Genomic DNA, 17,536 nt, shown 5'->3' on the forward strand with positions numbered 1-17,536 from the left:
AGACTGCAGGGAACAGAAGTGGTCTCAGGAGCCAGGTGTTCTGAGCAGTAGCATCCCCGGGGCATGGGGACAGGTTGCCCAAGGTGTGGGAGGTAAGGGGCAGCGCCGTCTGGAAAGAACCTACAGCTGGTAACCAAGCCCCTGGCTCTGACTTTACTCCCATGGTGACCTAAGGGTTTCAAGCGGTGTCAGGGGTCGGATACCCGCCCCTTGCTGTGGGCGACGTGCCCACGGCCCCTGGGCCACCTCCTTGGTGCACCACTGCTCCTGACCTCCCGATCCGGAGCTCCCCCACTCCACTAGGATCCGGCCCCGTCTCACCAGCAAAGAACAAACCCTTCATTTAAGTACTCCCTGCTTCTTTCGGAATGAAGCCTGGGAGATAGCCTTTTTGGCAAGCTCACCTGAATGCACGGTTGGTGCAGGAAAAAATGCAATGTCTTAAAAATCCAAAATGGGAGGGGATGGGGGATAGGGGGAGGACAAGGACCCGAAAGAGCAGTGACGGGATCTGCAGCCCTCGGCCCCCGTCTGCCCGGCTCGGCCCGAGCTCCAGCCCATCCTGCGCGCTCTCCTGGGCGTGGGACCGGGACCCCTTAGCCTGGGCCCAGGGCAGATTCCCCCGGGTTGAAACCTCTCTGGATCACTAACCCCAAGTCTCTCTCAGATGATTAGAGCCCTCGGGGAAGGGCTTGGTGGTCTGAGGGCCTTCCCCTCTAGTGCGTGCGCGTCTGTGTGGTCCCCATGGCCAGACTGGCTGCTGCCCGGGCTTTCGGGCTCCTCGGCCACCCCCCGTATGTGTGTGTGTGTGTGTGTGTGTGTGTGTGCGCGCGGGGTGTGAATGTTCCAGCCTGACTCCAGCTGCCGAGTCATCAGTTCTTCTGACAGACGGCTGCCTCTTTGCAGAGCACCCCCCTTCCCCCCCCGGCCCCCCATTTCATCTTCTCCCTGTCAGAACTCACCCTTTGGCAGAAATCTTTTCCGAGAGCTAAATGTGAGCCTCAAAGAGATGCCGTCAAGGTATTTTTCATAATTTTCAAAAGTAATTTCCTTCCCTCCACCCGCCCCCCCAGCCGCCTTCTCTTCATTATAATTATGTCTTAGCAGCCACGAGTCAGCACTCAGCAGCCAGGGCCCCCTCCGGGAGCAGCCCCCCCACCCCCCGTTGGGCTGGGCTGGGGACAGGTCCCTGGGAGGAGAAGGCTGGACGAGCCAAGTCCTCCTTTCCGTTGGCTTCGGGGACAACATAGTAGAATCATTTCCTGGGAAGAAGGAAAACTTAAAATGATTTCGTGTCCCGTTTGCTCTAGAAAAGGACCCTGAAGGCATTTCCCTACATGCTGGGTCCTTAATAGTATTTAGGGTACTCTTAATCCAGTTCATATGTGTGTTTAAGAATAGGTGACATCTGTTCCAGAACATTCTCTGCCATTGCTTAATTCTCCTGCTCCTTTCCCTTCCGTGCTTCCTCACTCCCTCAGATAGGAGTCAAGGAAAAAAAAAATCATCTTTTTTTTCCTGTGAATCTCATTTCTTCCTCCACCCGCCTCTGAATCCCTCCTGTGACTGGTTCTCAACAGGAGTCCATCTCCAGAAACAGGAAAGGGAGTAGCCTGTGTCTCTGGCCCTCTGCAGGGACTCCGGGATGGCCAGCCCCAGCTGAACTGAGATCCTGGGGGTAAATTATCCTCTCCTAGGGATCCTGGGACTTGACATTCAAAAATTCTATTCATTGAAAACAGACACTAGCCCCGAAAACCTGGTTTAGTAGATAAAATCTGTAACCACAAGAGGATAAATCTAGTTTGGCTTGTTTGTACTGGTCTAATTTAATATGATCTCCCTTGGAGTTTCCAGCGTCTAGATTTTCTAGATCATTAAATCCATTACTTTTCAGTGTTTGCTTTTTTTTTTTTTTTTTTTTTTTTGAGGTTGGGGTAGGGAGTGGTTGTATTTTTTTAGTGGCATCCTGCACTAATCAGGAGAGCCTCGTCAGAGCCCATTTGGGGTCTGAAGTGATGAATTTCTGGGGCTCAGGGCTCTGAAGGAAGATTTCTACCTATTTAATTCAAGGACTCTAACAGCCAGGTCAAAAAAAAGGGGGGTCTCCTTGCTGCAGTCGCAGCTGTAGTGGGACCCACAAAGGGGTGGAGGGGTCATTTGTCACCTCCTGAAAACGCTGAATGCCAGCATGAATGGTGTGGGAGTGGCCATCTCTCTCCCTTATCCAGGATGGTCTGAAGAGCCTGGGGGAAATAGCTGTGAGCTCATCTGTGCCCTTGAGCAAATGGGCCTCTTCTTGAACCATCCGACCTTCATGGGACAAGTGGAGCAGGTTTCACACCTGCCTCTCCAGGTCCGCAGGCTGATGCCGCTGAGAGCTGTGTCTAAGAACAGTGCTCATGAAAGCAGATGTCATCCTTTCATTAAGAAGCACCCCTCCCAGTGTCAGTTGTCACATCTGAAGGAAAGGGATTCCGTGGGATTAAGTATCACCTACCCTTCCTACATTGACTTGTGTTAAGCGGAAGGTGAGTAGTAGAGAGAATCCCAGACTCTGTGCCAGGTTCCCTCCTCCTCGATGGAATACTGTCCTGCCCTCCACTGGACTCTTGTCTGCAGCCCTGGACTCTTGGTAGTGAGAAGTAGTTGCAGGCCATGTTGTGTCTCAGAAGCTCCAGTCAGGGCTACACTTGCTCCTGGGTGGGCCTCACAGCTCAGCTACGTCACCAGAGCTTCCATGCCTCCACTCCCATGGCAAAGAGCCATGGGAAGACTGTAGAGATTGTCTGCTTATTGGGAATTTGAATCCATGGCTCTGTGTGTGGGTGAGTGTACGAGAGTGCATGCGCATTTCTAAGTATTTTTTTTAACTTTGATAAGATGATCTTTCTTTAATTTTTTTTTTGTCATTATCCTTTGAATGGTCCATATGGATTTTTCCTCCCCTGTAACCCTCCAAACAAAGAGAAACCATGGAAACAAAGCACGCTAGGAGGTAAGTTTTGTAACTTGTCAGTTTGAACAGTGAAGCAGTCTGTGCACACGTGTGTGTATGTATGGGAGTGAGATAGACACTGGAGTGAAACACTTTGTCACTAAGCGGTGTCCTTCCTTGGGCAGAAGACGACACTGCATGGTGACTTTTCCTGCATAATTGGACTGTCTCTTCACATAAGCCAAGATGCTTGTTTCTGAATATAAGCCCATGCACTCTCAACAGGTCAGGAGCGATAGAAAAACCTGTTGTCTGGCTTTGTATTCGGAATAATGGAGTCACTAATCTACTTGATCTGGCCAAGTCAGATAAAGAAGAAAGTGAGGGATGCCCATGTTTCAGGGATAGAAGGTACTTGTAAAAGCAATTTCTTTTGGGGAGGGGAACCAGGGGGAGACACACAGGAGGAAAAAAAGGAGCAAAGACTGTTGGAAACCTTTTAATTAGTACTAATTACCTCAGCAGAAAATGTTGGAAGCTTGAAAGGATTTGTGTCAGCAAGTGAAAGATCAAAGATGGCTAGGCTCGCATTTTAATCTGTTGGCTATAAAAAGGAATGAGGGGGGTGGTAATGGGACCCAGGAGAATGGCTGCCCAGGTGGCTCTGCCCTTAATCCCTTCTTTACTGCTGCAGCCTGAGGCCTAGTCCCAATTACATAATAAGATGATTTAATTTAATTTTTTTCTTTTGCTTGACTTCAACTGGGTTGCGGAGAAGAGGAAGGGTGGTTTCTCTCCCTTTCCGTGAGGATGGAGTGGGCCTGGAGACCATAGACCTGGTGGCTGCACAACTTCTTCTATGGATTTTCTCAATCTTTTTCTCATCCAACAAAAGGACACTTTAATTTAAATTAAAACAAAACAACAAAAGCACCACACAAGGGAAAGACCTCTCCAAGGATGAGGGAGTCTCTGGGTGTACTAAGGAGGTGAGGCCTTGATGTGTTTGGGCTGTGGTTAGGGCATGACTGGGGCAACAGGTAAACTATGTCCCTGGAGATCTCCATCTGCTCAACCCTCACTGTGATAGTTCCTTCAAGGTCCAGTGGGACAGGGAGGGGGACAGGGAGGGAGAGAAGCAGGAGAGAGGAGTTGACAGTCCACAGCACTCACCATGGAGGGCCTCTGCATTTCTTCCTCTCTCCCTTTCTGTCACTGCCCTCTTCCCTTCCTCTTTAAGAATAGATTAGGCTGGGCCAGGGTCTGTGCAGCTGCCCATAATAGAGCAGGGGTTGCCCCAAGGGCCTAGCTGGCCTGTTTTTGGGTAATAAAGTTTCACTGGAACATTCTTATGTCATTTATATATTTATTTAATATCCATTTATTTGTATATTATCCACTTACTTTCACACAGAGGAGTTGTGGCAGAGATCATGTGGCCCTCAGATCCCAGCATATTAATTATCTGGTCACCGACAAAAGAAGTTTACTGATCCTTGCTCTAAAAAGGGGTTGAGCCCCATTTGCCCCCAGCAGTAACCTCTGTCGTGATGCACCATTCATTCACATCTTTCCCTTTCTGATTTCCTTTTCTGGGGCTTTGTATCCTCACCTCTCAAATAAATGGCTTACTCTTGTATCTTTGTCTGAAATTCTGCTTCTGGGAACTCCACATGTATGAAAAAGACAGAACCCTTGCAGGCTGTTCTGGTTAACCCCCGTCCCTTCCAGGGTCCAAAGTGTACACCTTCAGAAAGGTAGTGAAGCAGATAGCAGCTCAGCTTAGAGAACCCAGAATGCCGCAGGCCGCTGCACTGTGATGGAAGGATCTGCGGGCATGTCCTTGAAGCTACCCATTCATCAGCTTAGGCTCATTCCTAAACTTTTAGGTGAGCAGCCCCAGGACAAAAGTCTACATGGCAGAGTCAAGTCCACTGGCTCTGGATCCGTGAGTGTCCCTCAGTCCTCTGGGGTGTGGCACTTTCAAAATTTTTAGTGCTAGGAGGCCTGACCTAGAGTAGTCCAGCTCCATTTCAGAAAGCCAGACCACTGAACACAAGGCTTAGATCTCCACTTGCTCTCAAACAGGCTACCGGAGAGGGTTGGGGGCCCAGATCACCTGGTATTTGGCTTGTGTCTCTTCAGTCATATATGCACAGTGCCTGGTCTGGCACCTAAAATCTGATGTACGACCCCTTCTCATGTATAAGTTGTTTTTTTTTTTTTTTTTTTTTTTTTTTTACTTTCCTTTGTTCTCCTTTATCTCCTTATCTCAGTTCTGCACTTATTAGGAGGCTGGAGAAGGCCTTAGTTGGCAGATTAGGGCAATAGGTACATCAGCATCTCGCCATTTGCATTAGTTATGTATTGCCACATAACACATCACCCCTCAGTTTAGCAAACATTATTTATCACAGTTTCTGTGGGTCAGGAGTCTAGATGTGGCTCAACCCAGGGTCTTTCACAAGGCTGCAATTAAGACATCAGACAGGGCTGTCATCCTCTTAGACTCAACTGAGGAGGATCCATTTCTAAGCTCATTCACGTGGATTCATTTCCTCACAGGAGGTTAGACTAAGGCCTCATTGTCTTGGTGGGTGGCCAGGGGCCTCCCTTGGTTCCTTGCTACATGGGACTCTCCACAGGGCAGCTCACAACATGGCAGCTAGCTTTGAAGGAAGTGGGCGAGAGAGAGCTCCGGCAAGGTGGAAGCCACAGCCTCTTAGTCACCTTGTCTTGGAAGTGAGATCTCATCACTTGACCTTATTCTACTCGTCAGGAGCAAGTCATTAAGGCATTAGGTCCAGCCCACATTCAAGCAGAGGGGATTACAAAAGGACATGCATACCAGAAGGAAGGGATCAATGGAAGCATGTTAGGAGTTGCCTCCCACACCATTGACACTCAATCCTGATATCCCACTGTCTCAGCATTATTTAAGACTAAGGAGTCCAATTTAAGCACGGTTTACTGTTTGTATTTAATCATAAAATAATATTAGCTCTTTTGGGAATGAAATGCTTCTGAAACTTCTGTTACCCACTCCTCTGTGTTCCTAAAGAGACTACGCAGCATACACTTTTATAATTTGAAGTCTCAGTTCCGAATCTTCATCTTCGAGTGTATCATTCCTGGACTCTCGACCTAAAGTGGATCATTCCCTCTGAGTTCTTGAAGCACTTATTTTCTATATTGTTTATTTGGCACATAATCATATAGCACTTTGTGACAGTTCTCTTGTTATCTTGAGTTACTCCTTGAATCTCATATTGTTTAATTTCTACATGTTGACATCTTGTCTCTCCATAAGAATTATAAACAATTTGAATGAGGCAACTGTCTAATACTTCAAATAAAAGCAGCTACAATCATTCTCTTTAAATATATGTTGACTTTTTCCCTTCGATGTTGTTGATTTCTGGCTCATGACCATGATTTTCGATGGCTTCTGAAGGGTGTGGTGCTCGCTGTCCCTGTACTGAGTGGCCTCAGTCTACTCTCATTTGTTAATCTGGTTTATTTATTTTGGTAGGTGGTTTTGCTTTAGTTTTCAATTTGTTTTTCCTTTGATGTCAATCCAGTAGCCTTTGATCCCCTGCCTGTTCTCCAGTTTTGGCCAAGGATTAGGAAACTAGTCTTAAAGTGTTGCTTTGATTGAAAGTCACAGTTTTCTGAATAAATGCTTAAGATTCCCTCCCATAGTATTCTGGTTTTGTGACATCATTGTTGGGGCCGAGAGGGGACTGAGCCTTTTTTGAATCTTGACTTCACACTGGTATCACTCACTTACCTCTAGGTTGGTGGCTATGGCTCAGAGAATGAAGACAGATGCAAGTGTGAACTTTAGATAGTGTGCTATATTTTTATATTCTGAATGATGATTGTGTGAAGCTTTGGGAAGGAGAGTGAAAATGAGTATGGTTCAAGGAGTTTGGGGTTGACCACCCCATCAGTGCTTATGATTGTGAGTTCTCAGGGCCTGGCCCAGATAGCCAGCCATGGTGTCTCCCCCTCATAGTATCACCTCTGTGGGCACCGGGGAGAACGTCGGCACTCTTTATGGAAGTAGTTGTCACTTAGGCATTATAAATTGTGTCTCCTCCTTCCCCAGATTCTTATGTTGAGGTTTTAACCAGCCGTCCCTAGCACCTGCTGACTGACACTTTGATTTCTAGGCTCCAGAACTTCAAGATAAATGTCTGTTGTTCTCAGCCAAGTGGTTTGTGGTACTTTGGCATAGCAACCCCTGGAAAACTAAGGTAGGAAGTGTTCCTGGTGCGGTTTTGAGGCCCTAGCGCCTCACGTTGTCCTGTCCTTGGTCCTGAATCAATGCTCCTGTTTTCTCTTTCCACACTGTGCCTTGATCTGCCCTTACCCCGTTGCCTTCAGGATTCACCATTTGCTAAGGGGTGGGGGCCGAGGTTTTTCTGTTGTACATCCAGGCTAGGCTGGCTCTTCTTTCCCATGGAAAAAGGAGTCCACCAAGAGTGATGAGGGGGACTCCTTCGCCCACACTTGGACAGCTGCACCAGGGCAAATCTGAAATGTCTGAGCGGGACATGTCTTAAGCCTGGGACAAGCCCATCTATGTGGAGTATTTTCTTCGTGGGCTGCCCTGGCTTCCCAAGAAGTGTACACACCTTCTAAGGGTGCACCCATCTGTGGAAGTTTGGGACTTCTGAGTGCTAACGAGCTACAGTTTCCAACCTACTTGATATGTTTGCTGTCATTTTCTTTTCTGGTGACGTTGGGGAAAGGAAAAGTCACACAGTCTGTCAGTCTTGTCTGCTCCCATGAAACAGGGAAAGTTCTATTACTTTCCTCGTGGAGACTGACAGCTATGCCATCTCTTCCATCACTGTAGAGTGATCTCCTCCATCCCAGATCATGAATTGGGCCAACAGGATTCGGCTATAATGCTCAGCTGTCAAGGAGTACTTGCAGGACAGCAGTGAGAGCAAGAAGGAAGGGGGCTCACCCCACAATAAGGAGCAAAGCATTATCCTTCACCTAATCTAGTGTCTCTCAATCTCAGCACCAAGGACACATTGGGTCAGGTAACTTCTTGTTGTGGGGGCTGTCCTGTATACTGCAGGATGGTTCCAGTACCCCTGGCCTCTACCCACTAGATGCCAGTAGCACCATCCAATTGTGATAATCAGAAATGTCCTTAGACTTTGACATATGCCCTCTAGGGGGCCAAAATCACCCCCCAGTGAAGGACCACTGAGAGAATTCTTTCAAACAGTTGTAGGAATCTCTGTGGGGGTCTGCTGTGTTCTCTCAGCGGGGAGCATAAGCACATCTTATTAGGAGGGGACAGTTGTAGGTAAATACAAGATGGTTGTGGGGAGTTAGGGGAGCTGAAGGCTTAAAGACACCAGACTTCCAAGGATTTTTTAAAGACACAGAGTGAAAAGCAGCTTCAAAAAATGCATGATGTTCCAGATCTAAATGTTAGAATTAATTGGGCTCTAGTGATCACACTACACAGGGGTTGCAGTTTGCTGGCTCATGGGTAGGGTAACTTCCATCCCTGTCTGCTCAGGACAATTCTAGTTAAAGCCTGTTTTCAGGGCATCATGAATAATAATATTGTCCCTTTTACTCTGAGAGGTGCTCCTGTTTAGACAACAAATTTATATAATCAACCTCCTGCGGGCCAAGTGTAGCTCAGTACTGTGTGTGTGGACAAACACAAGTACTAATTCTGAGACCCTGGGGTGGGGGTGGGGAGGGCATGATGTGAGTCCCTCTGTCCTCACTGCTCCTTATTGTCTTCTCTGCACTTCCTGTGTTTCACCATCTCTAAAATGCACATTGCATTTTCTATTGCCCCCCAACTTGGTCCCCACTCCCCGTACGTCTCAGCATCTCTGACTCCATCTCAAAATGAATGGCTTCTTAAAATTGTCATTGACCATGAGGCTATCGTGGTGGGTTTGTTGTCACTGCACATTCCAGCTTGGTTCCAGTTACTAGGATTTTCACTCCAGATGACTTATACACCTTTCTGATAACTCATGTGCCATTTAAGAATGCACTGTGATTTGGCGTTGAAAGACAAAGTTATTGTGCATGTGGAAAGGGCATACACTTGATAGCATAAAGCAAATATTTGTTGGAGTAACAACCTTGATTTATGAATATGTTTCTTGCAAAGCCACAAGCAGGATATAAGAAAGGAAGAGAGTTCTTGAGGCATTTTAACGTAGGAAACACTGGGTCATTTTTAATTGACAGTGGTTTTTCTCTCTTGCTAATACATAAAACAACCTTGGATTCATTGAAATACCGTCAGGTGTCACCTGACTGGCCCCTGGAAGTGTTTAAATTGGGGACCTCCAGTGGTTCTCATACTTTGTTATGCATAGAAGTGATCATAGAAGTGATGAATTAACTGTAGATACCCTAGACCCCACCTACAAAGAGAGTGATTTGTAAGTCAGGGGTAGACCTTGGCATCTAAACTTTTAAAGATTTATTTATTTGAGAGAGAAAGAGTAGGGTGGAGGGGCAGAGGGAGAAGGAGAGAGAAAATCCTCAAGCTGACTCCCTACTGAGCGCAGAGGCCAACAGGAGGTTCAATCCCATAACCCTGAGATCAGGACCTGAGCCAAAATAGAGAGCCGGATGCTTAACTGACTGAGCCATCCAAGCACCCTTGAACTCTTAATAAGTATCTCAATAGGAGATTCTGATACGTGTGGCCCACAAACCACCCTGCTAGATACTCTGATACAATCACCCCCTCTATTCCACTTTGGAGGAATCTGAGGTTCAGAGAGGGAAAGGAAGGGGTCTGCTCATATACAGTAACCGGATGAGCTGGGACTGAAGTGATATTTCCCAAGTTACCCATAAATAAATGTTTTGATGAATCTGTATTATAAATGTTTCTGGAGTTCTTCTTGGCTCTTTCTTCTGGAAAGGAGATAGGCTCAGGATTTGGGCCTGTATCCAGGGTAGATATGTTTTTCTCTCTTCCTACTTAGCCATCACCATGGGAGATACAAAGAGGGGTCTTTGCAGTCCCATAGCTTAATTAACTGTCAAGGAGATAAGAGTAGGACATGAGGGACATTAGGTGAACAAACCAAGTCTATGATCAGTGATGGATAGAGCACATAGGATAGAAGGCTTTGAGAGTGGACTCCAGCCATGGTCAGCTAGGTCCAGGACAAGCTGAAAAGTCTTTTCTGAGAAGAAGGGGTTTAAGCTCCACCTTGAACTGTGGGTGAGATGTACAACAGCAGAGAGCAGGTGGAGGCATTTCAAGTGAAGATAAAATGACCAGACAGGTTACTCAGTCTTCCCGCAGGTCTTGGCAGGTCCTTAGAAGGTGATGGGAATAAAACCTGGAGGTCTGGCTTGAAAGCCAGGTCAAGACAGATCAAAAAGTTAGCCTTGTCAAAAGCTTCAGGTCTATTCTTACCTATAGACAACCCCTGGTGATCCCAAGTTATTAATCCACCCGGAGGCCTATCCTGACCTGAGTTCCCTTGCTTTGAAGTGTGCTGTCCTCTGCAGCATGAGGAAATAATTTGCTGCCTGCTTCAATGAACCATCAGGAGAGCCAGCAGACCTAATGACATGTGAGAATATTAACCTCCTACCACGAAGAGCTGTGAATCTTGAGCGGCAGTCTATAATTCACCCTGGGCTCCTGAGCCAGACCTCTCCAGCTTTCTCTCTTGCTCACTTTCTCACTTACACCCAGAGAGAGAAGGAGAGACCTGCTCATAAAACTTTATATTCTCCAATAGTGTGAGCTTCACTGAGCTGCTTAGTAATGAGTGACTTTCCTTTTGCAGCCATGGAAAAATGTATACCCTCAGAGGCGAGGTGGGGGCTATTTTCAGTGTTGCATTTTGCATAGGATTCTTTCCCCTAATCCTGGGAAACACATGGTATCATGGAAGGTGACCATTAAAAGGCTTCGATAAAAAAAATAAAATAAAAAATAAAAAATAAAAATAAAAAATAAAAAATAAAAAAATAAAAGGCTTCGATAACCAAACTTCTTCATAATTCTAAGCTTTGTCTTAAAAATCAAAGGGAAAGTGGAGGTTAGGACTCTAATCTAAGGACATTTTGGAAGTTAGATGGGACCTTAGAGATATTTTATGGTCACTTGAAGGCAGAAGGAGAACTTAAACCTCATTGTGTTATAACTGTGTTTTTGCCCTTGTTTCATGAGACCATGGGCCCCTTGAGGACAGGATAATATCTTAACTGTGTTTATGCTCCCAGGCCTATCAGAGTGTCTGATCCCTGTAGCACCTCAAATAGTGTCAGTGAAAAGATGGAGCAAATCATCTGCTCCAACTCCAAGTTTCACATATGAAAAAAATCCAACAACAACAAAAGAAACAGAGCCCAAAAGATAATTGAACAATGGACATCGCTGAGTTTTCCTAGGGCTAAAGTGAGCCTGCTTTCTCCTGTTTGCTGCTGGTGAGAGGACTGCCACTCTCTAAGCGCTAGAATGCCATTGTGGTGTGTTCATTAAGCATTGTGTTGTTTTCATGGAAACTACCTAGTAAACTCATTGAAGCCAGGGGAGCCCAAATTAGGGCATAAAATATGAAAATGGGAAATCAGCTGCCTGAGGGATAGGAGGTATCTCAGACATTCAGGCATGGCCCCCTGGAGGAGAGCATCTAGCAAAGTAGGAGTTCTTGAACCAGGAGAGTATTTCCCACTTTGCTAGCAAATCCTGGCCCATCAGGTTCCACATAGGTGGGAGCAGACTTGTGTCATTCACCCTGAGTCTGGATAAATAAATATAGTAAATACTCATTGAAGGAGGAGTAAAGTAATGAATTAGAGTAACCCATGCTATACTTATTAAGGTACTCTTTTGTTTAGCCAAGCCATTTAATTTCCATATCTCAAGTGTCTCTGTACAATACTAGGCACATAAAGGCTTTTTGATGATTTATAGATATAATGAAATCAAACTTTCTTCCTCTGCTGCCTTGGCTAACACAATGAGTGGGAAAAACCAGTGGTTAGTGTCCACTCTGGATATATGTAATTCCATCTTTCTGGTCTCTCCAAATTGTTATCCTCTTTCTTCTGCCATTTTCTTCTTTTTAAAATTAATTTTATTAAAACCAGTCAAATTAAAACTGCTTCTGTCCAGGGCATCTCAAGGTCCATTCATTATGGCTTCTTATCTTGGCAGAAGATCGGCATGGAAAGGCAGCTTGGCCATTATGCACATACAAAGCCCATCACTTCCCTACCAATGGCCAATTCATCAAACATTTATCTTTTGCCCTCTGAGCACTGTGTCACTTAGCCTGTCACTCCCTAGTCTAGGATGCTAGGAAAGATGAAAAAAAAAATGCAGGGGGTAGGGGGAGAGTTTTTTCTCCTCCAGCTTTTCCCTCCCAGAATATTTTGTTAATCAGGTTTCATACTTGAGACTTGAAACTCTCCCCCTCCCCCTGCTGTCCTCCAGCCTCCATGTTTTTGGCCATATGTAGGTTGGAGAAGGCCTGCTACATTTATGCTCAACTTTTTACTGAGTGATGATGTGACTAAGGCAAGGATAAAATTTTAGCTTGGAGACTTTTTCTCCTGCAACCCACTTTAGAGCAGAGAATGTTAGAAAATGAACAGACATCTTAAAGAATTGAATCCAGCCTCTCCAGTTTACAGAGTTAAGGGAAGCCCAGAGCAGGGCAAGGATTTTGATGGCAGGAAGGTAGTCACCAAGGCAGAACAAGAATCAGGGACCCTGGTCATTCTTCAGACAGAGGTTCTTGCAAGCTGGCATTTCCTAATGTTGTCTGATGATTCTGAATACATGTTAGTATGTCCTTTGGAGCTTTAGCTACATGCTTCCTTATCTGAGCTTAACTAATTACCTCTTTTGAAAATACATGATCTCCCCCCCCCAAAGAAAAAAAGAAAGCCTAATCTTTCAAATATCAACAATCCTTATCTACTTAGGCTTGTTTTTAGATACCTTATCTCATGTCCTCCCCATTCCAATATCTGCAAAGTATGTAAGTCAGGGATTTTTCTCCCACTATAATAGATTAGAGAATTACATCTGGGACTTGAAAACAGACATTGTGAGCCCAAATCTAGTGGTCTTACTTTGTGTGTCTACTTACCACATTTGTGTTTGGCTTCAGTGAGTTGACAAGGTAGTCTCCCTTCAAACATCACATTCTTTGTGAAAATATCACTATGACATTCTACCCCCAAGAGCAGCAGTCAAATAAACCAAAGAGGCAGATGGGCATGAAGGAAGCTTCATTTAGTCTGAGGAAAATCTCCTGTTCATCAGGCTTCATATCTGCAAGCATTTGATCTGTCTTCTTTGTCCCTAAAACTGTTACTTCTGTTAGGTGTTGGTCCTCGGGGCCCAAAATGTGCCATTATATGAAATGGAGTGCAACCCTGACAAAATTGTTCTTTGAAAGGTTTTGCAAAGCACAGAGTGAGGGCTGTTTGAAAGAAGGGAAATGGCTGCAATAGTGAGACACTTTTGGAGGCCACCATATCACCCAGGGCCTTCTTTCCTTCAGGAGATATAAAGCTATCCTGTAGTCTGGGACAGAAAACATGTTTTCACCTTTTTCAGCCAACTGGGACCTCACAGAATCAGTAGTTGGCATATTTTTGCTGGTGTTCCTGGCCTGCTTCCATTCCAGGGGGCCCTGCCCATGGGGAGCTGGTCTTTGGGCAAGTATTTGATTAGGGCCCCTCTGGGTCCCTAGGGCCTTGAGGCACAGCCGTGTAAATGTCTCCCTTTCTGGTTGGTTTGCAATGAGTAGACACCATCTGTTGAATTAAAAATTCCCTTTATGGAGGGTGGTGAAAGGCTTATGTGGAAGAGACACTGTTATCTTTCAAGCAAACAGTTCATGAGGTTGAAGAGCTGTGTTCTTGGCCCAACATATGTTTGCCCAATGGCTGTGGGAGCCTCCCCCACCAGGCGCTGAATTCCGCCCCATGGCGACGTGCACACATACCGCGGCTGCAGCACACCATGTCCACTCCCTTACATCTCCCTAGTAAAGAAAACCTCCATTTATAGAACCCGCCAAACAAACTCACTCTTTAGACTCTTAAAAACAAACAAGATCCTGAGGCCACAGGCTCCATGCGTGCATGTGTGGTTTTGTAAAATCTCAAGCCGTGAATCAAAATAATTTTAGAGACATAGTCAAAGCCCAGACCAAGCCCTATCACCAGGGTAGGAGAAATGCAGGAAAGATTCACTGAGAGGCATGGAGGACAGCCAGATGGGCAGAGTGATGGGAACAAGATATGGAGGCATCTGGCATGTTCATCGGGAGGGTACCTGGTTCTCACCTCGGTCCTAGGGACTCCCTTACTATAATAGCTTCAGGACAAACATAGGAGGGTGCATCAGAGACGGTGACCACTGCAGCCCTCATTTCTTTCCTCTCAACTTTTAGAGCCCATTTTGCCCACGTTGCTTAATAATGTGCTATCCTATATGATTTCTCTTCTTCACCTCAAGTCCCACTTTTTCCTCTGTTCCATAGTTGATGAATTCACTGGGGGCAGGCGCTGTGACTTGTGCATCATTGGTCGCCCCAGAGGTAGATGCTCACGAGAGCCTGCCAGGCTGGAAGTGCTTATCACATACAGGCTTTCTTGTGCTAAGTAAGCTTGTTGGAATGGCTATTGCTTGCATGCCAGGATTAGTTATCTCTTCTTATGTTCCTTTGCCATCAAATTTGGCGTAAAGTATAAGAAGATGCTCACAGAATTAGAATTTAATTGGATTGAGACTTTGCTGAAACCGACTTCCCCTTTAAAACCTTTCCTAAATGCTCCCCCTTCTCAGAGTACTGTTTACCATCTCAATCTAACCCATTACCCTGCAGTCTCTGGTGACGCCTTCCCTGCCTACATCTCTTGCTTAAAGTCGGAGAGCATGCCACAGTCCTCTTCGTAGCCCCAGAGACTAGCAAAGTACTGGGCAAAGAATTGGCACTCAGCACCTTTTGGTGAATGAAATGAATGAATGAATGAATGAATGAATGAATGAATGAATGAGCTATAGAGGTACATGCCAAGGGGGGAAGGGAACCGTTAGCTGGTAAATTTCAACCCAGCTCCACCTAAAGCATACTTCACCTCATGAAGGGCACATTGAAAAAAATGTAAGAATTAGTCCTTCAGGGGATTTTTCCTGGAGGATCAGGAGGGGAGCAGTAGATAAAACACAAAAGAATTTGAAGATCATCTAGTTTGAGCAATATGATTGAGGACACACAATGAATGGATCACAAAGCTGTAACAGAGCGTTTGGATAAAGGATGCGGCAATGGTGTATTTCCCTTTCTAGATCTCAACCAGAAATTATTTAGAGGGACTTTAGCATAGTTCAATTGAAGGAGTACTGCACGATATGTCCAAAGGTTCTAAACATGGCTTGGTTACTATATATGGTTAAAGGTGAGCCACTTTACCTCTCTCATCATCAGTCACCTTCTGTGGAGGATAGAACACCTGAAAATTCCCCTGGTCTATGAGTCTGTGAAGAAGACCATGACAGGCCATATTTTACACAAATAGAATTGCAGCTTTGACATCGAGTTATAAGCTTTAAGAGGCCAGTGTGTTGACACGTGCCTTTTTTTAATGATGGAGATATCCCCATAGTTAGGGAAGCATTAAAGAGGTTTCATTCAGTCCCGGCTAGAGGATCAGAAAAAGGCACTGAGTTTAGCGTGATAGAGAATGACAGAGCTAGAACTCTCTGCTGCCCTCTTTCCACAAGGCTGTCTGGCAGGGGAAGAAGCAGCTCTTGGCTGCCTTTGGGAAAACCTCAGTTAAAAAGGAAGTAGGTCCAGTCGGATAGGCACAGAATCTGAGTAGCATATTAGAGTCACCAAATCTAATCTTCTATGCAGAAATCTCTTCTAAACATTCTCCTTGACTCTAACCTCTGATCGAGTACATATACTCAGAAGGCAGCTTAATCCTTTGGTGAACAGCTCTCCATTTCTGTAAGTTTTTAAAAATTGATTCAAGACCTCTCCTTCCAACTTACATTATTTTCTCCTATTTGTTTTTGATTCTGCCTTCTGGAATGCCAGAGTCTTGGTACTTGGAAGACAACTAAGTCTCTTCTGCTTCTGGTTAAATAATTTTGACTGTCTCCATCACTGTTTCTTAACACCCAGCTGCTTGGTCTCTTTCTATGGTACTTCTGAGTACCGATGCCCCTTTGAGTCTGGCACTCAGAATTGAAACAAAGCTCCAGGTGAAGTCACTTAAGGGCCAGTAGAGCAGGATCAGATTCACCTCTGTGGAGGCAGCCCCATTCTGCTGATTCATACTAAACCTTCTTTAGATACACTGCTCTTTATCCAAGGGTCCCCCATCTCGTGTTTTTATTTAAAAGTAGTAGTTACTGGAGTTTTTTTCTGATTATAAAACATTTATTTACGATAGAAAATCTAGTAACTAGTGAACACTTTAAAAGAGAAGAAAAAAAAACATCCTGTAAATAACCGTTACTCAGGAGTTAGTGGTTATAAATCTGGGCTCACTCTATCGGTATGCAGATGTATAAGTACCCCTATGCCCTGAAGTGTACGCGTGCGCGTATACAATTGTCATAAAGTCCTTGTGTACGAGATTATATATTAACAGCAGTTTATAAATTAGGAATATCTAACAGACTACTTTAATGACTCTTAACCATCACCATGGAGAACATGGTACAAATTAAAATTTGTACAGGGAATGGAGGGGAGACATAGATGACTTAATTTTCATGCATGAGTTTGTATATGCATGTGCTTATATGTATTATAACTTCACTTTAGGTACTTAAATAGAAAGCATGACAATTTTAATGGATCAGTAGATAGACATCTATAATATCATATTTAATTACTGCATGCTATTTCATTATACAGATATATCAACCTTTATGTAATCATTTGTCATTGGGCATTTAGGCATGTTTACATTGTTACTATAAATAATGCCATACTGAACATACACCATGTGCACTTCTTTGATATTTATTGAATAAATTATTGGATTTACTGGAGGAAAGAGTGATCGTTTTTAAGATTTTGAATATAAATTGCCATCCAGAAATGTTATAAAAGTTTCACTCTTCCGTTAGTGTTGAATTGGTCTGTTACTTCAAACTTCTGACAAGATTATGTTAAGATTTAAGGAAACCGTGTATTCGCTAGTTAAATGAAAACATCTTGTTTAATTTGAATATTTTAGATTCCTACTGAAGATGAAATTTTACCCCACCTTTCTATTATTGACCATGTACATACCTTGTGTGTTATCTTTCCATGTCTTTTGTTTTTCCTGTTGGGGCTTTCAGCTTTCCCTTAATGCATTTCAAAAGCTCTTTTAATATTAAGGATACTAAACCTTAGATTGTTAGATTGCAAATATTTCCTCCAATTTACATCTGCCTTTTAATTTTTTTCTTCATATATGTATTTTGGGAGTAGTTAGGCTTTAAATCTACATTTAGGTCTTTACATTAGATAATGTGAAATTTTGTCTTTTTGGGTGGAAACAATGGGTTGATTCCAACAGGATCATTTTGGATCCTACTGT

At 44.5% G+C, this 17,536-nt stretch overlaps 1 protein-coding gene across 10 annotated transcripts in view; it reads left to right on the plus strand.

Annotated features, from left to right (window-relative positions):
- Window positions 1-17,536, plus strand: part of LRMDA (leucine rich melanocyte differentiation associated) — a 1,020,248-nt gene that overhangs the window by 541,281 nt on the left and 461,431 nt on the right. Inside the window, exon 1 of one of the 10 annotated variants that reach the window (XM_072823719.1) lies at window positions 2,916-2,998. The exons of the other annotated variants lie outside the window; for them this stretch is intronic. Within the exon in view, the coding sequence (XP_072679820.1) occupies window positions 2,976-2,998 (23 nt within the window). The 5' untranslated portion in view covers window positions 2,916-2,975. Of the gene's footprint in view, window positions 1-2,915; window positions 2,999-17,536 lie in introns of those variants that run through there. 10 annotated transcript variants of the gene reach the window in all.

This window comes from Canis lupus, chromosome 4 (genome assembly GCF_048164855.1).
Source record: "Canis lupus baileyi chromosome 4, mCanLup2.hap1, whole genome shotgun sequence".
Taxonomy (NCBI): Eukaryota; Metazoa; Chordata; class Mammalia; order Carnivora; family Canidae; genus Canis; species Canis lupus.